A 24,827-nucleotide genomic window follows, 5' to 3' on the forward strand; every position below is an offset into this window, starting at 1 on the left:
TTTCTCAAGGTTCCATCCTCGGTCCAACTCTTTGGAACGGAGTGTACGACGGAGTCTTGATACTGCAGCTACTTAGGAGGGTGAAAATTGTTGGTTTTGCTAATTATGTGTCACTTACGTTGATGGGCAAAACGCTGAAAAAAGTAGAGATGCCAGTGTTGTAATCAATTGACGCAATCGAGGGCTAGATGAGTGGAGTCAACCTGCAGATGGCTCACCACAAAACAGAGGTACACTTAGTCAGCAACTGCAAGGCGGTTCAGATGGAGGTAAACGTCGGAAGGTATGTGATTGCAGCGAAGCACGTGTTGAAGGACCTGGGAGTAAGGATCGACCATCGTCAAAATTTCAACAGCCACGTTGATTACGCATGCGATAAATCCGAGAAAGCAATGATCGCAATAGGAAGAATCATGCCAAACCTATGCGGTCCAAGCAGCAGTTAGCTAACGTCCAGAAAGTATCTCCATAGATACGTGGACGTAGAGTCGCCACACTACCCAGACTGCTCAAATATCGAGAAGACACCGCAACATATAGCTTTTGACTGCCCAAGAAGTGCGGAACGAAACACTCGGAAGCATCGACGGAGATAAACACCGACAACATCGTGCAGGAAATGTGTCAACACGTAAGTACGTGGCACGCGATGGACAGAGCGATAACGCATATCATGTCGCCGTTGCAGCAGAAATGGCTGCGATTCGAGGAGGCTCAATCTTCCTTCGGGGTCTAGGCCGAGTAGTTCGAGCGTCACCCTTCCTCCGCCGGAATCGCAGGACTAACCATAGCACCATATCGACCACCATCGAGTCGGACTAGGCTAGATACTTCGCCGGAGGCTTGCTGAGTAGATCACGAAACAACACTGTCAAATGGGCGTCGTTGAGGTGCCTGTGAACCGGAAGCTTCTCTCCAGTGGAATCGCCCCAGCAAACCAGAGATCATATAAAGATGTTCATTTCAAATTGTATAAATGTACAATCTAAATCATTTCAAATTGTATAAATGTACAATCAATGTAAAATCTGACATGAATTTGCATCATATAGAATTCCAATTTAATCTGACCAAATATGTAACTTCATGCTGCCATTCCATAACGATTTCTTTTTTACTTGGTATGACTCTATTATAATCATCAATGTGAGATTACATATAGGTTCATCTGATGTAGAAATAAAATCATACAAGGCAAAAACCCAACATAAACAGAAAAGGTGGAATCCATAAACATAGCCATTGACTTACCGGTTAAAAGAACATCACCGTTCAGCAGAAAAACGATTAAATCACTTTGCATCAGTATTTTCGTACGATGTCTATAACAAATTGCTGCACTTCGTTCCAAACTGCAAACGTTAACAAGAAACCTTCAGTGTTGCACTGGTTTGGTCATTTGCCAAATGACAATTAAGATTGGTAACATTCGCATACGATGCTCAACAGTGTTCCATTTATGTTTGTTTAAAGATCAACTTCTGTAACAACAACTGCGCGGTATAGTGGTAGTGTATCAGGTTAGTAATTTAAGGGTCAGTGGTTCGAGGCTTGTATCGTACTATTTTATTTTTTTTACTTTATTTATTTGTAAAAATTAAGTCATATAAACTGCAATACACAATCATACATGAAATTATAGTGAACGCCAAATCAAATTGTCTTGAGTTGTGTTGACCATAATAAATTCTCTGAAATGTACGTATATGGCCTCCAGATTTGTGCGAATAGAAGGAATGTGTGCATTTTATACAATCTGTTTTTACCGAATAAGTGTTCACTTTATTCGTTTGAAGTCTCAGTTATGAAAACATATTTGTTGGCTGGGGCAGAACCGACCTCGACATCTGCCCGGTCAACTTCGGAGTAGGCTAAGTCCACCGTCTAGGTAGTAGATCGCGAAACAACACCGACGAATGATCGTCGGGGCGCGTGTGTACCAGAAGCTTCTCTCCACCGGAAACGCAGGACCGACCTCGGCATCTGCCCGGATAGCATCGGTTCGGGAGATCTCCTGCCGTTGAAGAAATCTTCGTCGGAGTAGGATAGATCCACCGTCGAGGACTATTGTTTGTAGTCGGTAGCGAGTCACCGGCTTGAGTGCACCGGACGCCATGCTCAACTGGGATCGCTGGGCCGACTTCAGCAACGTTACCGGTTTCGGGAGATATTTCTTCTTCGAGGAGCTCTTCATCGGGGAGCTCTTCATCGGGGTAGGCTAGCTTCACCGTCGTGAAATACGCCGAGTAGTATCGATCACGACGAATCGCCGGCTTTGGGTCGTCGCAAGACCAACCGGTCCGCCCGAAGAGCATGACAAGCAGCGCAGTAAATTCCAGAGAACCAACAAGCACTCAATAACCCCTAAGCCCCCTGAAGTAATACCATGAGGTAGACCGTTGCGTGAAAACAATAGAGCCAAAGACGAAATAAAGACCTTCATGACCCTTGCAGTTGCCCAGAATTGTATGACACTAGTAATAGAGTAAAATCTACAATTCCTTTAAAAGTGTACTGCGATCTGTTAAACTTCGGTACCTTTGCAGTACTAAGGGACCAAATGCAGAACTAGAAGTGGTACTTTAACTGAACCAGAGTGGGACGCACCTGATAGAGCCTAAGCCACGTTAGCATCCCAGATAGCCGGGGTAGGTGATGGTTCTAGCTTTGCTAGAAGTACGAAAATTCCATTGAAAAAAATGTTTCTGGAAAATATAGGAGAGTTCGGATTTTAACTTTTTAAATTTAAACTGTTTTATTGCTTATTACATATCAATCTCATTATATTTTGTACTCGATCAGAGAACTATAAACATAAACAATTCCCATAAAACCTGTGATTCCCATAAAACATCAGCGTTTTATTCCGTATTTGGCCATGATGCGTATGATTTTATCACTATCATAAGAAACCAATGTATTTGGCTAGTTCAGTCATCATAACTAAAAGTATGGTAAGAATCCGGGGTAAGTGGGGCGTTTCGTCATAGCTCAACTAGGAAAAGTTTTTCATGGGGGTATTCTTCTAGAAAGTTGAAGATACAATGACAAGGAATGTAAATAGTACTAAACATATTGTTATTTTTATTATCATGTGGTTCATGTAACAGTTGTCAGTTCAGCGCCATTTTCAACTTGCATGATAAATTGTGACACGTTTCACGTCTTGCATTGACTCGCAAAAAATAAATGTGTTTTAAATCGAATTCCCATCAGTAAGCTATAATTTTAAGTATTATTACAAGCTGCTAACGATAAACCAGTATTTTGTTTTCATTTCATATGAAATTTTTGATGGTCTATCTTACCCCAAAATATATTTGTACTTGGGGTAAGTGGGACCTATCAAAACAAAAACCAGTATCAAAACTTTTCGTACACGTTTCATACATTTTCCTAGAGAGTAGCACTAAAACATTCAAACAAATCATGTTTATCAAAAACGATCAACCTCAAGTTACGTAATTGCATAAGAGGGAGAAAAAAAGTGTTATTATTCTTTATTTTTTAATTTATTTTTTATTTTTGAAATACGACTTCAAAATTGAACAAACATACAGCTGAAATTCAAAATGCATTATGAGAACGATTACTTTTTTATTTTATTTGAACTTTATTTGTTATTTCTACCAAATTAAGTAGTGATGGAAAACAGTTCCGCCCCATAAGGTGGTTTTCTGCCATGAATATACATAATCACAAAACATATTTATAATTTCGTCAATTATTGATTGTTTATGTGTTACATTTTAATTAACAACTTATAAATTAAATATTTTGAACATGTTTAATTCCTCTTTACGCTTTTATTGTTGAATTTTCAGTTAATATTAAATGTGAGGTGACATACTATTGTCTGTTAAGACGTTTCTATATTGGCAATTTTTAGGTCCAAAAAGTGTTGTAATTGTTTTGTTGCACAGTCAACTCTCCCTTACTCGATATTCTGTATTGATATCGAGTTAGAGGACCTTTTGTTAAAGTGAATTTTAGTGAACTCGATGTTTCCTTGGATCGCAATTGCACTGATTTTGTGTTCTATAACTAGATGGTTTCTTCAATATCGGGTTATGGAGAGTCAATTGTAGTTTATCTATCTATATAAATAAAAATGGAGTGGTGTTTGTATGTCACGAAATGGCTTGAGAACGGCTCGACGGATTAGAATTATTCTTCTATAATTATGTTCCTGAAGTGTTCCGACGTGTTTGTGTATATAAAAAGTAAGGGATATTTAACGGGAAAGTTGAAAAAACAGGAGTGAACGGAACTTCCATTTTGCACGGAGCGTTCCATGGCGTTTTTCAACAGCCTACTTGATGGCAAGACGAAGTTTGCCGGGACCACTAGTTTGCAATATTTTCTTATGTTCCGTTGCCACCTTAATCTGACCAATTTTCTCTGTAAAATGTGTGCTTCTTATCTGTATCATTCACCATATTCAAAGTGCATTGCACTGTATCGCCAGTACATAATCATTATTTTATACAGAACAAACATTTTCGATCAGTTCTTTCTTGGCCACCACCTGAAGCACTTCTCAAACATGATTAAGCTTCTGTCCTGCCTTCTACTGGCGTTAATTTTTTCGACTGCATATTCCGTAAGTATTTTGACTAATCTATTATTTTGTTTTATACATTTTCATCTTTTTAACTTACCAGACGACGTATACCAAAAGTCAAGTGAGAGAAATATTTGCCGCTGGTAAGGAATGCATGCGGAGTCTAAACATCCCAATGACTTCAGATATCATCGAACGCGTGCTGTACAATCGAGATGTGGTCAAGGACGAGGAAACTTTGGTGAGTTGAATCGTGATAAAAATTTTGGTCGAGTACTTCATATGCATTTTTTTCTCTCCAGAAATACTTCGATTGTGGCTGCAAAAAACTAGGCTGGGTAGACAACGAAGGAAATGTTCTGATGTCACCGATGGTTGAATTCTTCTCACGGAACGTTCCCAGGAAAGCGGTGGAAGAAGTGCTGGAGAAATGCAAAACTTTCTTCGATGGCGCCAATGTGGGCGAGAAAATGTTTAACTTTCATCAGTGCTTTTTCGAACAAAAGAAGTTTTAATAAATGATGTGTATTGAACAGAATATTAACGATCTTTTATGAGATTGCTATTATTCATGTTTTCTCTTCTTTATTTTTCTTTTCTGGCGTTACGTCCTAACTGGAACAGAGCATGTTTTCCAGCATAGTGTACTTGTAAGTAGTGGTCTTAGTGTTCTAATAAACTACTATTCCAAATAACTATTTCTGTATTGTGTGCTCAAAGATAAGTAGTTGAGAAAATTTCCATCCCTAAAATATTCTTAACCGGCTGAATTTGAATCTAAGACCCTCAGCATAGTCTTGCCGTATAACTGCACGTTACTGATATATACCTTTCGGGACGAACCAGCACAATTCTCACATAACTTGTGATCTCGCCCTAAAAGCCATTTGTAACCGCTACAGATATAGGGGTTAATATCGTGATGATTCATGTTACTGTAGATAAAATGAATTTTCTATTAAAATTTAGCTTCTTTTTCGTCATTGTACAGCCAAACCTCTTTTTACGCTCACTTTTTTACGCCCCCTCCTGTTACGCTCCAAATTCTAACATACGCTCCCTTTTTTTACGCTCCAAATTCCAAATAGTGTTCCCTCTTTTTCCAAAAATTCTAACTTACGCTCCTGCCTGAACGACCCACGAGAAGCAATGTAGTATGCGTATTTCTGGAACGGGACCGATGAGGAGATGCCGTAAATCGATGTCTAACGCTATTTTTGAATCCAAGGTAGTGACTTCTGGTTTGTGAAAATCACTTTAAACCCATGTAATATAGTTATTTTTGGAACAGAGCCGATGAGTAGATGACGGAAATGGATGTCTGACGCCATACTGGAATCCAAGATTGCCATGACGGTCTAAAAATACCCATATTACATGGATTTTTATTATATTTTTCCGTTTCCAAACCAAATCGGAAGTCACAATCTTGTTTTCTAAAATGGCGTCAGTTATGGATTTCCATCTTCTACTCATCGGTCCTGTTACAAAAAAAAACATATTGCATGAGTTTGAAGTTGTTTTTTATAAACCGGGAGTCTCTATCTTGGATTCCAAAATGGCGTCAAACATCGGTTTCGGTCATCTACTCATTTGTCTCGTTCCATATTGAATGGGTTTAAAGTGATTTTTGCAAACCGGAAGTCGCCATCTTGGAATGCAAAATGGCGTCAGACTATGGTTTACACAGCTAAAAATATGTTGTAAATTTAAGTTTATTTTCATGCACATATTTGGAGCATCAAAAGAAACTGAAATGTCAATGACAAATTGCTTATTTTTTAATCGAATACACTTTAAATTTACACGATCAAGTAATATTCAAGCATCTTTAGTTGAAAATTAATCGTGATCCATATGCCACTTATTTTCAGAAATACTGTGATTGTGGCTGCAAAAAACTGGGCTGGGTAGACAACGAAGGAAATGTTCTGATGACACCGATGGTTGATTTCTTCTCGCGGAACGTTCCCAGGAAAGCGGTGCAAGAAGTGGTGGAGACTTGCAAAACTTTCTTTGATGGCGCCAATGTGGGTGAGAAAATGTTTAACTTACATCAGTGCTTTTTCAAAAATAAGAAATTTTAATAAATGATGTGTATTGAACGGATGATCAACGGTCTTTCATGTAGTTGCTATTTATCACTTCTTCTTAAAATTCTTCTCGACATGACGATTTTTTATTCGTATATTATGTGGCATGCAAAGATACTCTATACTCTGGGTAGCCGATAAAATTAACAACCCCAAACAGATCATTGACCAGATGGATTTGAACTTACGGACCTCAGCATAGTCTTGCTGTATAACTGTGTGTTTTCCGCTTCTGATGTATGGGTCAACCGATATTTTAATTGAGAGTTTAATATCCACCTTTTGGTCAAATATTCTGCGGCTTTCACAAAAGTTTGAAGTTTTTTTTCGAAGATGTACGAACCATCATTTAAAATTTTAATAATCAATTAGAGTGTCCATTTCCCGGCCATTTTGCTCATCCCGGGATTCGGGACAAAAGTCTTAGTTTGTCCCGGGAAATTCCGGGATTTATAAAATTTTCAATATAACTAGTAATTTGGTAGAAATGGAAGCGAAAATTCAACAATACAATGTTTTGAAATGAAATAAAGCTTCTTGATAAATATAACACATCATATTTCATATATGATTTTCGTATTCTATTGAAGTAACTTAATAAAAATCAAAACTTAGCCTACTTATGGTTTTGCTAGTGATTTTTTCAAATTCTCTATAACACTTATGAATGTAAGTATGGTTAAAAATTATGTCTAAGTGTTAAAGCAATTTGCTTTAGAATTTTTTTACATTTAAATGTAATTAAAGATAATTTAAGGTATTGCAGAATATCATGCTTACAGTTTATAACTGAAAAATATTGATTGAAGTTTAGATGTACTTTAAAATTTTCTATCAGAAATGGCTTATAAAAATGGCTAATGTTGAAGAGAAAAGCATTAAGGCATTCGTTTTGGCAGCCATGTTGATTTTGCAGCTCGTAATTTCAAAGTGATAAAACTCAGTCATCATAAGTAATAATGATTCGAAAAAGTATTACTACTTGCGCTTACATGCAAAAAGTATGCTGATTCTTTTTCAGTTATGTCAGTGAAAAACGAAGCGATTTTCTTTAATTTGCAAGCAATCAAATCCCGGGATGGACACTCTATAATCAATTAATTTTTTTTATAAACAAATCCAATTTGAGGAGATCTATTTGAGCTTCAATGAACATTAACATTTTTTAATTGAAATAAAAAAAAAATAAGATTAAGAATAACCATTAATGTAACACAGGTTTTTTTTTTATTATTAACATGCAAAACGTTAAAGAGAGCTTGAGCTAGATTGACTGCCCGTGATTGCTACTCCGGTATCGCCAGATCAGTTGCACTTTCACAAGGTACCAACCAGATAACTGCTTGGGCAAATCCTCTATTTTTAAGGCAACAATGGCGCCTGCCACATGGGAATGCTGACCAATGAGAGGAAGGAGGAATAATTGATTATGCATTCTACGCCAGTTCATGCGGGAAGGCGTAGGGGTGGTAATTTTATGGCAGAGAAGCTTGCTGTTTGGTTAGCAGACTGCCTATGTATCAGGCGTAAGGAAAGACGTACTATATGATGGAAGATTGATCCTCTTTACGTGCCATAAATTCTTTTGTTCTTTTGACTTTTACTGTGCTGGTGCTGTCTTGCTCTCTCTCACGGGCAACTTGAAAACAGAACTGTGAATGTCAAAAGTTTTATAGCATGCAAAGGCTCATGAAAGCGTAGGGAAACGTTTTTTGTCCATCACTGGTTCTAGTTCTAGCAAATTATATGTACTGAATAGATCAACTGTGATAGATTAAAAGTGGATGGAAGCAGCAAGTGAAAGACACAACTGCAAAGTACGGGACGGGCCTGGAATTGAACTCATGACCTCATAAAGCATAAGCGGTAGCCATTAGACCACCAACCTCATCAATTAATATGGAAAACGGTAAGGAGAATCAACAAACTAGATTTTGAAAAGCGATGTATATTATGAACTATAGATGCTACTAACTGATACTGAAGAAGACTACAAATTTTAATGCTCAAAGAGTTCGAATAGATAAAACCCCTTTCAAAAAGAAATGCGAAATAGTGTCAAGCCCAAAGATGGAAATCTAGTGATCATGACAAAATAAATGATGCATCGCGGTTGTTCTTTATCATGCGAGCATAGCAACAACGATAAACCATTAGTCGTCAAGGCCTAACAACAAACTCTGCTCCCTGAAAAATGAATCGCTCGGCATGTGTGCTAACGATCAATTGTTCGCAAACCTAAGTCATAACTTTTCGAGGATTTTGAAGCTTTTATTCCGCGATCTGTCTTCTGGCATGCCATTCCTGATCAGAAAATCAATCGTGCATCAATCGTATGATTCATGTTAATCGCAACATGTTACAACATCCGACAAACGGTTTGTCCCGCGACAAACAGTGCATCGGATGCTCCATATATCCTTACTATGCACGCGTAGTGAGCTGTTCAAATCATGCTTCTGCCAGAGCGACGGCCATCTTAGACCATTCAAATACTGTGTTGTTTAGTAGCTAGAGGTGATTTTTTTTCCATCCTTGGTCAAGCCCTGAGAGGGAGAAACCAATACAAAATTTATGTACGTCAAGGTGAGCCGAGATTCTGCTGTCACGAACTGTCACTGTGAGCCCAGATCCAAAACACTGGACAGACATAATAAAAGCGCGTAATTAATTAATACATATTTTTGCATTTTATCAAATGTGACAAAGAATCGATTGAAAAGCTATTCATACTTATTCAAAAGTAATGTCACAATAGCACCTTTTATCCTGATTGAATATAAAGTATTCAAATACGCATTATTTTACTTTTGCCAATAAAAATGAAAATTAAATGCACAGAAAACTTTGGCCCATTTTTCATGTTTGTCCAGAACGATTGAAGGAACACAACAAAAGAAAACTAGCGATTTTCATCAAGTCTGCCTTGATTGTCGTTGGCAAGCAGGACTTTTCTTGCAATTCGAAATAACTTTGTGCCATATTTCGTGTGTAATATCGGTGCCTCCCTCCCAGGTCAAGCCCATACTCCACTGCACTGTGACATCACGCATCAATTTGGACAGGTACTGGTCCTGTTGTTAACAGTTTGGACTTAGTACTTTTTTCGAATCATTCTTAATTTTGTGAAAGTTTGCTGCGAGGAGAGGTCAAATCCACTGCAGATACCCACGGATCGTATTATTCTATCTTCCTACCGTGGAAAATCGTCACCATCAGCATGCTGGTGGCAGAAATGCGAAGATGAAAAAATGATGGAAAAAACGACTAAGTCCGAAACGTAAACAACAGGACCAGCAGCTGTCAAATAAGTGAGGTTAGGCTCGTCATATGCAGCGCTCTATAGCTTATCAATGATTGTAGAAAAATAATCCAGGTTTTTATCAAATCATTATCACAAATTTGAAAATATATATTCCTAAGAGCCATTAGCATGAAATCATACAATCGTGGCAGGAATTCGCACAGATTCTTGGACAAAACTTTCATAAAAAAATGGGCTGGATTATGATAATGGAACACTTCGCCTATCAATTTCTATAAAAAAAAATATGTTCAAAATTCTAGGGGATTCGGAAAACAATCTTAATCGTAGCGTTCATTGACTGGACATGGCCTTGATTATATTGGCGCACGTTACTGTATAGAATAAAGAGATCTTTCAATTCTGGAAGTGAATAAAGATAAGAAAAATTGCAATCTCAGCAAATGAGTAACTAACATTTGGCAAAACTGAAAGTATTTGTCAAATAATAGGCAATAAATGTAGAATTGGAAAATAACACTCAATCTCCATTTTGATACTTTTTCGAGAAACAATTCCATTTATCAATTTAGAGTTGAATTTTATTCAAATTTCTGAAACATTTAAATTTTGTACGTAATGTTTTTAAAAAAGCAACGAATATAGTTATATGCTTTATCTTCAGGAGTGGCACCAGCCGGTCGGAGACACTTATCAACCGTAGCTCGCACCTTTACCGGGTCGTACTGTCGCCCCAAAAAGTTAACCACAACATCTCGATTGATGACGCCCTCCGATTCCCATACGTTGAATTCAGTGAGGAAACAGTTGATGAATTTCTGCAAATGTAAAATTGATTGAAACATTGACAGCATGAAATATGAGTATAACAGGAGCGTACTTTTGTAATAGCATCATCCGGTAGATCTCTGTTGTAAATAAGACGCTCCACCAAATCCGAATCGTAAGAAATATCGAGTTGCTTGTAGCACCGTTTGGTCACTTGCATGATTTCAGTGAGTTGTACTTTGTTGTAGTCAGCCTTAAGAGAAAAACGTTGAGTGTTTTAATTTATAAGTGTTTAGAAAATAATTATCTTACCGAGCAGAAGCCGAACATACAAACCGCAAGTAGCAAAATGAACTTCATTGCGATTCAATAAAGCTATAACTAAGAATGTTTTGAATTTGGACGGATCTTCAAAGTTCGGCGAACAAAGCTGTACTGATAGCGTAAAATTTGTGAACCTCGGTTTTTGTAGGTGTGACCGAATGAGATTTTCTTGCACACTGTGAGGTGCATTCATTTATCACTCCATGTATACAGGGTGGTCCAAAAAAGCTTCAGTGATCCTTTTGAAATGCTAAGATTATAAAACGTTCTTTGCTGTAATTTTCCTATTGCATGCCATGGCTAACAACATTTGATATCATTCGTATCCTATGGAAATTTGCGCCACCTAACATGTCAATAAGAAAGAATGAAACAAAAAGACCGGAATCCTTTGATTTCTTTCCCGTTTTAAGGAAAATGATGTGTTCAACATATAAACAAAAAACGATAAGCTAAAGGTAAGGATGATTCCTTATGAGAATGCAAAAATTCCATGATTATTGAGGGGTTTCATATTTTTGATATTTTCAATAGTAAAGTGGAGCAAAAGTTCGAGTGAGGCAAGAGTTTCTTTTTAAGATTTCCAGCTCATTTTAAAACAAAACGTATAAATGTTATGGTGGTTCGAATGCAATTAAAGTAAGAAACTTTCACTCCAAATATCATAAAACTCGATTGAGATTTGGAAAAGCTATAGCTATTTGTAGTTTTTTGACATTAAAATTGTAATTTTTGGTCGAACTTTCATTGCATGGAACCAAATGAAGACATAATCTTTTTCATTTTTTTATGCGAGGGCGTATCTAGGTCTATCATAAGGATGCTTTGACGTGTATCAGTTTTTGCATACATGCTTGGAAACAAATTTTGGTCCATAGTGGGGCAAAAGTTCGAATCGGAGGGGCAAAAGTTCGACCCATACATGAACCTATGGAAAAATTAACAAATGGTCTAAAATCCTCATATGATTATTAAATTTAGCAAAATTGGCCTGATCGTGTAAAAAAAGTTACCAAAATTTCGAATTTTCACTTTGTTCTGCGAAAAACTGCTATTTTTGAATATATTACAATTAACCCTGTTTTAGGCATTTTTTTATGGAAATTTAGTGTGCATTTGCAGTAAACAAAAGTTTATAGCTGGTATAAAGTATGCATGTCATAAAAGTATCGATATTTTGTGTTTAAGTCAGCGAACTTTTGCCCCACATTAGATTCGAACTCTTGCCCCACCGATGGGGCAAAAGTTCGTTTAAGACAATCAATTTTAAAACTGTTATAACTTGAAATGAGTAACTATTTTGACATAACTTTGTTTAGCAAAATTATCGCCAATATGTTGAAGGTTCACTGAGAGGTATTTATTTCTTTTCAACTGCTATGGTTTTTCTGAAAATTTTGATTGCACCACTAAGGTCGAACTTTTGCCCCACCTTACTCAAATAACTTGATTTTTAATTGTACTCTTGAGATATTAATTAATAATATGTGCTTTTTCGCTCATGATTAAACATATTTAGGTTTTCCTTCTCTTCTTCTTGTTTTTTATTTCCATTACATCCCCTTTGATACAGAGCCTGCTTCTCACCTCTGCATTCTAATAGCACGTTTATAGTTTTACATGAGAGCTTTCTTAAGGTATGCGGTATTTTTAATGAAACCGTCAAATTCAGATCATAAACAAAAAAAAATGACGTGAAATCCCACGAAATTTTCATTTTCTGATTTCGTTTAGTTTAATGAAGTAGGCATAATTTCGCCGAAATTTTCATTTTAATCTGCCCACAAATGAAATGAAATCTCGCGAAATATCAAGTTGAATAGTTATCAACGAACTGAGCTTAAGAAAATCTATCATTAAATCATTCTTTTAATTTAATTGATCGACTGTCGATCGAAAAACTTCTCTTCCGACAGGTATCATTGCGACCGGTTTACTAAGGAAGTCGACATGTGACATCTGAATGAATAATGCTTACTTTGATCTACCGTGATGAATCAAAATCCGGATGGTACCAATATCCGGGCACTCTGATGATATTCATTAATTAGAGGCAAAATTTAATATTAATATTAATATTTCAACTCACAATTTTTGCTATGAACATAGCTGATCATTTTACATTCATTTGTAATCTAGTTATCATTGCTAAACAGCTAAAAATAACAAAAACGAAAAAGTTGCTCTTGTTCACCGTCATTTATTCGCGAGGCAAGTGATTTGGTGATAGCGTCGCACAGTGCGTTGCTCCATAGACAAAAATCAAATTTCAAGTTATTTTATTCGGCGATAATAAGTATCCACAAGTGTTTATAGATAACATCGGCTATTGAAACGTGTATTTATAAGATTTATAAAGCACTAAAACGACTACAATAAGCGTCGAAAGTGACAGTTGTCAGAGTAGCAGAAAAACTTAATTTTGTCACATGTTTTCAACATTACTTTCAACTAGTACGGACGGCGTTGAAACCAATATATTCAATCAAAATTTAAAAGAGAACATGTTTGAAGGTTGGTACAGTATATTTGATGGGATAAGTACACCAATTTTGACTTTGAATATTAGAAAACGGCACGATGAGTTGGCTATGAAATCAAACTTATAAAATACTAACATGCAAATTTGGTTATCGATTAAGAAAAAATTCCACCGAGTTCCACCCTAAATCACTCACAGACATCTTTCTCAGAGTGTCCTCTAAGAGGTCTGAAAGATACAGCTGCAACTCCCTGCAACTCTTCGAGATTTTCAACTATTTTTCGGTATACTCCTTAACCAACACAAGTATGAATATGAGTTGTTTGTGATAAAAAATCCGAAAATCTCGCAACGCTATGTGGTCAAAGCTGAACCAGGCATTACATCAGAGCAAGTTTATGTTGAAATAATATATTTTAAATGAAGTTTCCAAGATTTTATTCAAATTTTATGTTAAAAACCAGAAAATTTTAAAAATTTGCGCATTTTTTTGCATAAAGGCGTATAAGTTACTTTTGCAGCTACGAATATGAAGAGACATATTTGCAAATAACTTCTTACATCATTATAGGCAATAACAGTACAAATTACAAGGTTTTTGTTGGAAAATATTGGAATTGGCGCTTAGGACAGTTTTGCGATTATGCGTATACTATATGTCATTTATGCAAATTGCAGCTCTTTTCACCAGAAAAAACTTTTCCTTTCATACCAAGGTCCTTAAATGGCTTGATCTTCCAGTTTTGATTTTTGTCCCGCATCTCCATACATTCAACGCACTGTGCGTCGTTGAACGCACACATAACGTTTAGTTAACGAAAATATTTGAAAAATACACAATTCGCGTAGTGAATTAAACAGAATTATCCATGAAGTGATGGCTTAAGTGTTTAGTTACACCATGATGCAGACATATGGAGTGAATCTACGTTGAAAATAGCTAAAAGATCAAGGAGAAGAGGCTGTCCGGGAATGGAGCCAAGTATTTTTATACCCGGACAGTGCAATAAAATCGGTAATTTACTGAGCTTGAAAACATAATATACAAGTGAAACTGATAGAAAACATTCAAAATTATCAATAGATGTGGAATGAGTAATGAAAAAAATGTTGTGCGTAGATTTATACGAAAAAAAAAAAAATAGAACTAGTCAGTGATTGTTGAAGCTCAAGCCACAGTCATCTTAGCTCAGGTAATAAAACTACAAATACTGTTTAAAATTCAAATGTTTTATCCATAACAGAATACGCACATTTTCCTCGGAGCACGATAAATCGAGTTGATTTTAAAAATTGCATTTTTTCTTTCAATAATTACATGTTTTGCAAGCTGTCCGGATTTTGATTCGTTAGTGTCCGGATTTATAGACATGATTTAATGCAGGTGTCCGGATTTAAGGACAGGATAAGCTTCATTGTTTTAATTATTTCTATGGTTAAATCTTCAATTTTATGGAAAATCTCATCATTTTCACTTAGTTTTAACATAAAAGTGTTCATTATGTAAAAAGACTTTTAATAATTTTGATTGAAACCTATTCAAAACGTATTTTAAACGTTTGTGTCGGCTTAAGTGTCCGGGTATTGATGCACCACGGTACTCGATTTATAAAAAAAACACCTTGTACTCGCCGCTATGACTTAGAGATACAATTTCACAAAATATGATTTGTTAAAGATTTTCGGACAGATAAAAAATGGAAGAATATCATTTATGTTGTATACTTTGTTCACTTTGTAAACCACAAAATAAGAATTTTAAGAATTCGAAAGAAACTTCAAGAAATAAGTGCTGGTCTGAAAAACTTAAACCGATTCCATCCATCTCTGAGGCACTGCTACAAACAGCTTAACCCTCTATTACCTGAATTTTTTATTTTCGATCTCAGTATCATTTTTCGCATATCGATTTTAACTAAGCACGTTTTGAACAACGATTTATTTGTATTCACAAATTTATGGATTTTGGTTTCTGATTTTTCTATTATTTATTTTTGAACATCCCTATCCATTTTCTTGAAGCCTACTCTGGTTGTCGATATTTGACAATAATATTTTTTTCTCGGATTTCGTATTTGCTGGGCTGTGTGCGTCCGAAAGCCCAAGCAAGCGAGTTCGGTTTGTGCGTCGCCAGAATGATTTTTTTTTCTCGGTCCTCGTAGCAAGTACGTCCAGTGTTTTGCGAATGCGATCCATGCCATCAGAATCGTTTGCACAAACCCTCGAGTAGACATGTTTTATTTGGAATTGACCTTGAACGGCATGTTTCAAATGAAGAATTCGGTGAGTGTGTTCCAATATGAACCAATTCCCAAATATTATTTAAATGTGCCAGAACGTCTACCAAACGTATCCTATGGCCTTTCCCATTACATATAAAAATAATCCTATGGCCTTTCCCATTACATATAACAATAAAAAATAATAATAATAATAATAAATAATATATAATGTATTTTTTTTTGTATTACACGTTAAATTAGACCCAAGCATTTATATGTTGTAAACTAATATATTTTTTCAAACACTTTCCAAAAATTCAAACAAAAATCAAAACTCATAAAATTTTCTTTTCATGCGTGTTATGGTCCAAAGGTCATGGAAAGTGTGACAAGCCTTACAAAATGTTTATATTACCTATACAAAATGGGTAACAAAGGGGGAGGGGTCGAAAATGTCCAATTTTAGCGTCACATACTCTATGTACCACCCCTTAATGGTATAACTGAAACTGAAAAGTAAAGTACTCAAGTAAATTTTATCCTTTTTACCAAAGTTATTTTGACAGCTGATCCAATATGAGCAAAATGTCACTTTTACTTGCGGAATAATTGAGCGGTACATTTTTCCGTACGGAAAAGTGCCAGCTCCATTTAATTTGCATGGCAGGCGTTACCGACGTTATGAAATTATCTCTACTTCTTAGCGTACAGCTCAAGTAATTTCGGTAGCGGAATCATTTCTTGACCGTTTCTTGTCCTATTCATATATTTCTGGTGATTTTCATTCCACAGGGTCCTCACAAAGGAATTATGGATTTATATAATCCATAAAGATGTCTATTCTGTCTGGTACCCAAGAGGATTTCAGGATGTATGAATAGTTTCCCCTAAGTTCCTAAGTGTCCACAGAAGTTCCCAATTGTTTCCATCAAGGCGTCTAGTGGGTGTATTCAAAGGATCTCTATTAAAAGGAGAGATTCCTAGCAGTTTCCTGGGTTGGGTTTCCCAAAGGGTTTTTCAAGTTTCTCAGAAGTCCCAAATGCTATCACAGTGGGTCCTAAATTTCTTAGGCATTTTCAGATTTTCACATGAAAATCCTCGTGGTTTTCAACGGGATTACCAAGAGATTCATAGCAGCTTTCTGGGTTGGGTTTCCAAAAGGGGTTTTCAAGTTTCTCAGAAGTCCCAAAAGCCATGACAGTGGGTCCGAAACTTCTTAGGCATTTTCGTTCACATGGAAATCATCGTGGTTTCCAACGTTTCAAAGCGACTTTCAAAAGCGAAACAAAAACTCAGTGGATACAAATAACTGACACTGAAGAAGATTGCAAGTGGTAGTCGAGATATGCGTATCTGTCAAAGATAATTAATTAGGGTGGAATTAAAAAGTACAAAGTACTCCAATCTATTTTTTCGTTTTACTATTGATATTCTGCTCAGAGAATTCGAATACATTAAAAGACTGACTTTCAAAAGTTTTACTTTACATCGAAGACTTTGTACAGGGAGCCCGTAAAGCCATCCGAAATCTCTGAGAACATCTACGAACCTCTGATAATCCTTTGGGGATTCTGAGAAGTTTTTTGGGGTGCTTTAGTAATCATTTGGAAGCTCCTGTATACATGCATTTGAGAGCTATGAAACCTTATTAAGTCTTTATGAATATCTGAAATTGTTTGACACTTTTAGACTATTTTATTGCTTATTTCTCATTTTAGTTGCACCATGAAATTCCTATCGGAACCCTTAGAATTGCTTTGTAAATCCATGAAAACGCTTTGAATGTTCCCTATACGTACTTGAAACCTACTCAGTATATTTCTTAAAACCTTGTTTACCGAACTAAATTAGCGCGTCTAATGAATTGTTTTAATTTATAGAATAATCAACTTTACGAATATTATATGGTTTGGTAGCCCGCCATTCAAAAAATCAATGCTGCTCATAATCAGCGCATATGACAGGACAATGTGGAAAGCGTATGGGTTTGATTCTGATTTGATTCATGCAATACCGAGAAGGAGCTTTAGTTATTTTATGTGCTACATAATGCAGTCAACAATAATATTAAAAAAGCTTGATTAAAAACAAATATGCAAACACTCATTCCGTAGATCTTAAACCAATATTTCTCTTCTATTCGAAAAACTCCGCGCAATTTCAATTATGCTTCTTGTAAATCTAGAAAACATCAAAATGTTATAACGGTATGAATAAATGTTAATTTACTCTCGCTTTGAATTGGTCGCCGTTAAGTCAGAGGGGACCAAGTACAAAACTTGAGAAAATTGGATTATTCTCTCATTAGATGCAAAATTACTTTACCTTTGTTACACTTTGATCAGATTTGAAGAATGCTGTAAACTACGAGAGATATGTAATAAATTTACTTTGGACGATCAACAAAAATCGATAAAAGTGTGCAGTCAGAATGGACCAAGTGCTTATTACCATAACAGCGAAAATGATCAGCGCGCTTAGGAATGCGAGGAAATGAAAGACATTTCAGGAAATTTGTCAGATTTTTCGACATCGAATCATTCTTCTACTTATCCATCAATAGAAATTTATAAATGTTACATGATTCGATGCATTTGATTTTGATTTTTGACAATTTACCACATTCGAATGGGTGGTCAGAAATTGCAACAAATTCTATGCAGACAGAACGGACCAAGTGTTGAAAAGCAATAAAATGATTGATTACTGCATTTTTTGAGTCAATTTCAGAGTCCGATAGAAGTTTACGGTAGTTCTATGGTGTATGTATGGCATGTCCTACGATCCGCTTATTGGACCAGCATATTTTGGTCGGTACTCAAGATTTTCACTTGGTCCACACTGACTGAACGCATATTTGAATATTTCTGGTCTTCGACGCCCTGACCCTGCGAAACCTTAATTTTCAAGCTATCGTAATGCCACTGATTTTGGTATTTACTATATGGGTTATTTAAGAATTTACGATACTGGTGTCGAGAGGTCATGATAATCTGTTTATCTTAGAGATATGCACCCAATTTGACCATGCAAGCATTAAATGATTGTTATTTTTCAAGAAATTGTTCAGTCAGAGTGAACCAGCTCACTGAACGGTGGTTTTTGGTTCAGTCAGAGTGGACCAAGTACACAGAGTCCATAAAAAAATCGTTCTATTAGAGGTTTGGATTATGATTTTTCATGATTATCACTTCACATTATATTGTTTGAAAGTAGCATAAAGACGTGTAAAAATATTGAACCGAAATTTAAACGAGTTAAAAAATTACAGAGCGTTAGACTTTAAGACCATTTTTCTCAAAATATCAAAAATGTCACTTGGTCCACTCTGACTTAACGCCGACCAATTAATTACGTAATCAGTGAAGGATCGCTCTAAGCAAAAGTGTTTGTTTGAATGTTTAAATATGTTATAGTTGGTACTACTAAATAGTATAATGAAGAAAACTTTGTGGAAAATTATTTGATTTCAATGTTTGATTCGATACGTTCTAACTTCCCTAGATATGTAAAATCTGGAAGTAATTTAACCAATTTAATTCTCATATGAAATGAAATTAAAATGTCTTTTTAACGTAAGCAGCATTCAATAATTCTCATAACATGTGATTTCTAATGATAAAATAACTTTTGAGGTCCAAATGAGCAAATTTAGAGGGTGAAACTTGAGATTTTTACATGTCGATTTTTCTACATAAAAATGGACCACCTTAATGTGCAAGCTTTGGCTAGTAGAGCTCATGTTGTCATTGCTCTTCTGCATGCAAATCACATTTGACTCGATGAACTGCACCGTCCTTCGATCACTAAAATAAAGAATTTGATTACGACAATCAATGACAAATGGAGCAAAACGTGATTGAATCCCAAAAATTGCAGCAATCTCCCGCGAATAACACGATGGAGAAAAGAAAATATGACGGTGCGTTATCAGTCAATTCACCTCGGCTACAAGTTCAAGGGTGCATATTTTTGGAATTTTGAGTTAGTTCTGGTGGATCCTTGAAGAAAACAAGTCAGCGAAAATGAAGGTTTGGATTTCAGTAGCTGCCATCGTGGCTCTATATGTTAGCCTTTGCGTTGTAAGTGAATTATGTTGATCGAAAAACAGTCGCTGACTGCAGTAAGGTTCTATTCATAGTCTTTTTACTCAATCATTGATTACTAAATCGAGATATATTTTTTGTAACAATTCTAGGCTGATTTTAGCAAACAGGAAATGAAAGGCATACTCAGCGGTGCCAGAGAATGCGTTAGTCAACTCAGAATCGGACCGGATGCGTCAAGTTTCGTTCAAAGTGTCATGTACTACCGGGATGTGAAGAACGATGACATCACTAAGGTTTGTAATAATGTCTGTCTTCAAAAAGGGCGTATTAGTTTAGTGAAGAAAGGGTTAATCTTTTTCGATAATTCATTGCTTTGACCGGAGTTTTGAAAGTAGGAACGAATACTAAAATACCAACCCAATCACCATTCCAATGGCCCGTCTGAATAATCATAAGTTAAGATACAATTTTGGAAACCTTAAATTTTTTTTTAGAAATATATAAAATGCGTTATGGAATCCATGGGACTACTGGATACCGAGGGAGTTATTCAAACTCAGGTGATCGTCAATTACTTCAAGGACAATTTTGATGAGCAGTTACTGAAAAAGTTAATGCACACTTGTGGACAACCCGAGGGGGAGACTACCGAGGATAAAACGTGGAACTTCTACAATTGCTGCTTTATCAACAAGGAATTCGATATCTGAACGGATACGAGAGATGCCATTTATTGTTTGTAGAAAATACTAAAGTTTGGTTGACATTATGAATAAACGTATTTGGATATTGTTGTTCAACAGTACTGAGAAACCAAAGATCACAAATCAACTGATCATTTCAATTATCTCACCAGTTGCATGTTCTGTACAAAAGGGTATAAAACTGGTTTAATTGACCATCGGTTCTCATTCTGTTGATTACCCTCAGTGCATACACATCAGGAACGATTTCTTTTTATCGCAATCAGCAATCCAATATGACGCGCATTCTTTTAGTGCTCACTTTGATTCTGCATATCTGCTTTGTAAGGTCTTAAAAACATCATTCTTTGCGATAAAATAAATGATAACCTTTTTTATACAATTGCAACCCTATCGTAGGCGGAGTACAGCAAATATCAATTGGATACCTTCAAGGACATATGTACACAGTGTTACCAGAATCTGGGTATTCCCAAGGATTCGGATATCTCAGAACGTATCAAGTACAACAGAAACATAACGGAGGACCCTTTGATAAAGGTATGGAATCTAAGTCTGAGTCATTTATCGACAACATCGCAACAAAATGTTTCCATTAATTTTAGGAATTCATTTTTTGCGGGCAAAAACTGCTCGGTTGGAACGATTTGGATGGAAACTTTCAGAATGAGGCCATCATAAGGTTTTTCAGTGATCGTTACGATGCCGAACTGGTCAAGGAAGTTGTCGAGCTGTGTGTTTTGTCCGGTGGAGAAACTATACTGGATAAAGTTTACAACTTTCATCAGTGCTATTTCAAGCATAAAAAGGACGCGCTGTAAGAGGGAGTGTGTGGATTGAATATTAAGATACAGTAGTTTCTCGATTATATCTCGGTTCAGTTTTATCGCGCTTCATTTTGCCACGCTCGATTTAAGCACGGTTTTCGTTTCAATTATATCACACCATGATTATTATTCGATTTTCATATATTTAGCATGACTTGATAATCCTAAAACAATCTATACTTTCCTATTTGATCCATTTTATATGTGCTTTTCGTTTAATTAAATTGATTATTGCAATTTTAATTAATATTGAATGCCAAGAAAGCACTGTTTCATTATATCACGCTTCATTCTATCACGCCAAAAAATTTGGGGATCCGTGATATAATCGGAAAATTACTGTGCATAAGTAAATGAGGTTGCACTGTGCTACAAGAAATAAAATTCCTGAAATTACGTATACCAGGTTGAAATTCTTCAATTCCTATTACCTAATATTCCATGAAAACTGTAATTGGAAATACAAATATAAATTTTCTAGAGTAGCTTTGTCAGATTTTCAATCTTTTTTTCTAGAGTATCTTTACCAAATTTAAATAGATTCTCAATCTTCTGTAAACTACATCGTAATATATTCAACTGTATAATAAAAAAACGCATGAGTAAAGCAATTATCGAACTACTAAAATCTTGAATTGAATCCCACCTGATCAGGTAAATTTATTATATGATTTCACTCATAATTTGTCCATACACATACGCGCAATAAGTTAACTATTTCAATTACCATTTGAATTAAAAATGTGTCCCACGATTTCATTGCAAACCAATTGAGTATAAATATTAATAGAACTTTATAAATATGAGTGCTGTTCGACTAATCTATTATCCTGTATGGCCTTGAGCAGGTATGGCGGAAATTGTTCTCAATCAATTTTTAAGCACGATCAAAGCAAGCGAAGAAAAACATCGCATCTATCGGTCCATGAACGGTAATGATTCGCAGGTACATAGTATTATTGTTTGCGTTTGACATGCAAATCCAGTCTAACTGAACTTCAAATGCGGTAACACAATGTAACCAAAGGATACTTAGCAACCATGATGTATAACACCGCCAACCTAGCAAAGAAATTCAAATTTTGACTTCGCCTTCCTTGTTAAAAATCTTACCGCATTTGGTGTTCCCGCATTTGATATTTGCATTTCAAACGCACACAGCAATAACAAGTTTAATAAATAGCAGCTGCAAAAGAGAGCCTCGAAGAGAGATGAAACCTATTTTCTCGCCTATATACCATTGGGGATAGGTGTTTTCCTTCACTGGCATGATAAACAATCCTTTAGCAATAGTGTCCCCCAGGTTTGGAGCTTGTTTAGGTGGGTTTTATCATGCACTGCTATTCCCTCGATATAAAAAGAACTGTAGTCGCAGACGATAAACAGACTCTCATGATGTGCTGCAGATCATGATTGTTACAGAGAGTGGTAAGTGAGAGATGCTCTCAATTTTCTCAGAAACCATCTCTGACATGAAATTTGCCTAGCTACAGGTGCACAAATCCACAGCTCCCTTTTCTCCCGAGCTGACCCAATGACCGACTGGAATAACTTCGGCTACAAGATCATTCACCAGTTTCTTGTGCCACGGGTTAAGTATAAATCGTCTTGTGTTTTTGTGAAGAAATTGGGTCCTAAAATTTTTAATGAAATCTTGTTTTTATTTAATAACACGAAAAAGCATGTTACTGCAACTACTTTAGCATTTTTTCCCGCTCAAATAATGGCTATATCATGTTTAAACTTTAATTTAAAAATTTGGTCCATAAATGAACCTTGACACTTTTGATCATGTTTGACGTTCGCTTAGTCGACAAAAACACCACAGGGGTTTTAGTTCGACCACTGGGGTTGTTCCTATCTGACATTTCGTAAGGGACACGGAAAACAAAATACACCCATAATTTGAGTTTAAGCCAAAGGATGTGACAAAATCTAGAAAAAATGTTTTTTGGGCTTAAACCAACGGAAAACATTAGAAAATTGAGTAAACATGTGTTTTTGGCCTAAACTTAAGCGTTTGGCACTAAAATTGGGATAGGGCTTTAGGACCCTATTAAGAATATGGCAATATCTACCACGTAAACCATGTAATTGTAATTGTGTTACTGTGCGTATTCCAACTACTATGTTATGAAAAAAATAAGATCTTTCACAATGCTTATCGTTGAAGAATTTAAGGTTCTTCCTAAAAACTTCCAGGAAAAGCTGTTTTAAAAAGTTGACCATTATGTTTTGCTTAACAAAAAACCTCACTTATATGAACAAATAGCATGTTGGTATCGATGATCATTTTACTAAGCTTTAAAAATATCAATAATATTTTACCAATCACTGACACTTTTTGCTGAAATACCATCCTTTTACTCCTATCAAAAAGTAAATTTGAAAGCGTAGGAATTTATAAATTTGTTTACTAGAGAGGTAATTCGTTGGTTTGAACTACATTGTAAGCCATATATGTCACTCTTTAGGGTCATTCCAAAGAAAAACCTCATACCACAGACAAACAGACCTAGCACTTAGAACAAATCGTAATCAAAATCATAGTCGTGAGAACATGTACGCCCAATGCTAAAATTACTGTACGAACAAAAACTATGCGAGCGCTGCGAGTGGCGTATTGGCCACCGACCATATATTTGAATCGACCATTAAAAAGGTGGTCTATAGACAATTATGAGAGTGTGACGTCTGTTAGTGTGTGCTCATACATTTAAAAACATGCAGGCAGTGGTTCAGGGAAGCCCAAGCAATTGGGTTTGTATTTTTCTTTCCTAGTGTCGTCGGCGTTGCGATAACCTGTTTGCGCGCGATTTGCTGGGCAGTGGGATAGTGTGTGGTCCGATGGAGGATCTCGTGGTCAATCGAGGAAGGATTATCAACTGGTGAGTTCGTTTCATGCTTATGATTACACATTTGTATCGAGGAAACGTTATGGTTTTGTATTTTTTCAAACAAACTATGAATGGTTCGTCACTACAAGTGTCGGCATAAATCCATATTCTGTTTGTCTTTAATATACCTTTCTTTTTTCGTTAATACTAAGAATAACCTTTGAATAGTTCGACATTATGAATGTCGGCGTACTATGGGATTACGTTTTCTTAGAGATATCCTATAGTTTTTTTTCACTAAATATTCTTGACTATTTCACTTATTTACATCAAACTACATTAAATTAAGAAAACTGTTGAGTGTTTTGAAATTATTTTTACAAACTTTTATCATTATCGTTTTGTATTTCAAACAAACTATGGATGGTTCGTCACTTCAAGCGTCGGTATGAACCCTTATTCTTATTGAATATAATTTTGTTACACATAGCCTTCTTTACTTGTCTTTACTAAAAATAACCTTTGAATGGTTCGACATTTTGAATATCGACGTATTTTCTTAATCTATTTTTATTTATAGTATATCTTTTCACCGCGGGATAAGATTCGAGAATAGTTTTAAGTAAAAGTCGTGTTTCCCTTCCTTATGGATCGCATCACCGACCAAAGGTGACTCCCAGATCATTTGCCTT

The 24,827-nt window shown here is 35.9% G+C and overlaps 4 protein-coding genes across 4 annotated transcripts in view; 2 read left to right on the forward strand and 2 right to left on the reverse strand.

Annotated features, from left to right (window-relative positions):
* LOC5572454 overlaps positions 1 to 24,827 on the reverse strand; it is a 322,024-nt gene that overhangs the window by 83,400 nt on the left and 213,797 nt on the right. The window lies entirely within an intron of this gene.
* Positions 4,328 to 5,251, forward strand: LOC110676923. The gene is made up of 3 exons (XM_021846768.1): positions 4,328 to 4,603; positions 4,665 to 4,805; positions 4,867 to 5,251. The coding sequence occupies exons 1-3, from the start codon at positions 4,367 to 4,369 to the stop codon at positions 5,077 to 5,079; spliced, it is 591 nt and encodes a 196-aa protein (XP_021702460.1). The 5' UTR covers positions 4,328 to 4,366; the 3' UTR covers positions 5,080 to 5,251.
* LOC23687804 lies at positions 10,521 to 11,282 on the reverse strand. The gene is made up of 3 exons (XM_011494767.2): positions 11,003 to 11,282; positions 10,803 to 10,943; positions 10,521 to 10,740 (listed from the first exon to the last, which is right to left on the reverse strand). The coding sequence occupies exons 1-3, from the start codon at positions 11,048 to 11,050 to the stop codon at positions 10,525 to 10,527; spliced, it is 405 nt and encodes a 134-aa protein (XP_011493069.1). The 5' UTR covers positions 11,051 to 11,282; the 3' UTR covers positions 10,521 to 10,524.
* LOC110676925 lies at positions 19,725 to 20,572 on the forward strand. The gene is made up of 3 exons (XM_021846771.1): positions 19,725 to 19,800; positions 19,917 to 20,060; positions 20,262 to 20,572. Exons 1-3 carry the CDS (start codon positions 19,744 to 19,746, stop codon positions 20,475 to 20,477), a joined length of 417 nt encoding a protein of 138 aa, XP_021702463.1. The 5' UTR covers positions 19,725 to 19,743; the 3' UTR covers positions 20,478 to 20,572.

Source organism: Aedes aegypti, chromosome 2 (genome assembly GCF_002204515.2).
Source record: "Aedes aegypti strain LVP_AGWG chromosome 2, AaegL5.0 Primary Assembly, whole genome shotgun sequence".
Classification (NCBI taxonomy): domain Eukaryota; kingdom Metazoa; phylum Arthropoda; class Insecta; order Diptera; family Culicidae; genus Aedes; species Aedes aegypti.

Coding starts and splice junctions, on each gene's coding strand:
- LOC110676923 (XM_021846768.1), top strand. CDS start 4,367: ATGTTCCGTTGCCACCTTAATCTGACCAATTTTCTCTGTAAAATGTGT. Junction 4,604..4,664: donor TTTTTTCGACTGCATATTCC/GTAAGTATTTTG, acceptor TTAACTTACCAG/ACGACGTATACCAAAAGTCA. Junction 4,806..4,866: donor TCAAGGACGAGGAAACTTTG/GTGAGTTGAATC, acceptor TTTTCTCTCCAG/AAATACTTCGATTGTGGCTG.
- LOC110676925 (XM_021846771.1), top strand. CDS start 19,744: ATGAAGGTTTGGATTTCAGTAGCTGCCATCGTGGCTCTATATGTTAGC. Junction 19,801..19,916: donor TATATGTTAGCCTTTGCGTT/GTAAGTGAATTA, acceptor TAACAATTCTAG/GCTGATTTTAGCAAACAGGA. Junction 20,061..20,261: donor AGAACGATGACATCACTAAG/GTTTGTAATAAT, acceptor ATTTTTTTTTAG/AAATATATAAAATGCGTTAT.
- LOC23687804 (XM_011494767.2), bottom strand. CDS start 11,050: ATGAAGTTCATTTTGCTACTTGCGGTTTGTATGTTCGGCTTCTGCTCG. Junction 10,944..11,002: donor GTATGTTCGGCTTCTGCTCG/GTAAGATAATTA, acceptor TTTTCTCTTAAG/GCTGACTACAACAAAGTACA. Junction 10,741..10,802: donor CGGATGATGCTATTACAAAA/GTACGCTCCTGT, acceptor TTACATTTGCAG/AAATTCATCAACTGTTTCCT.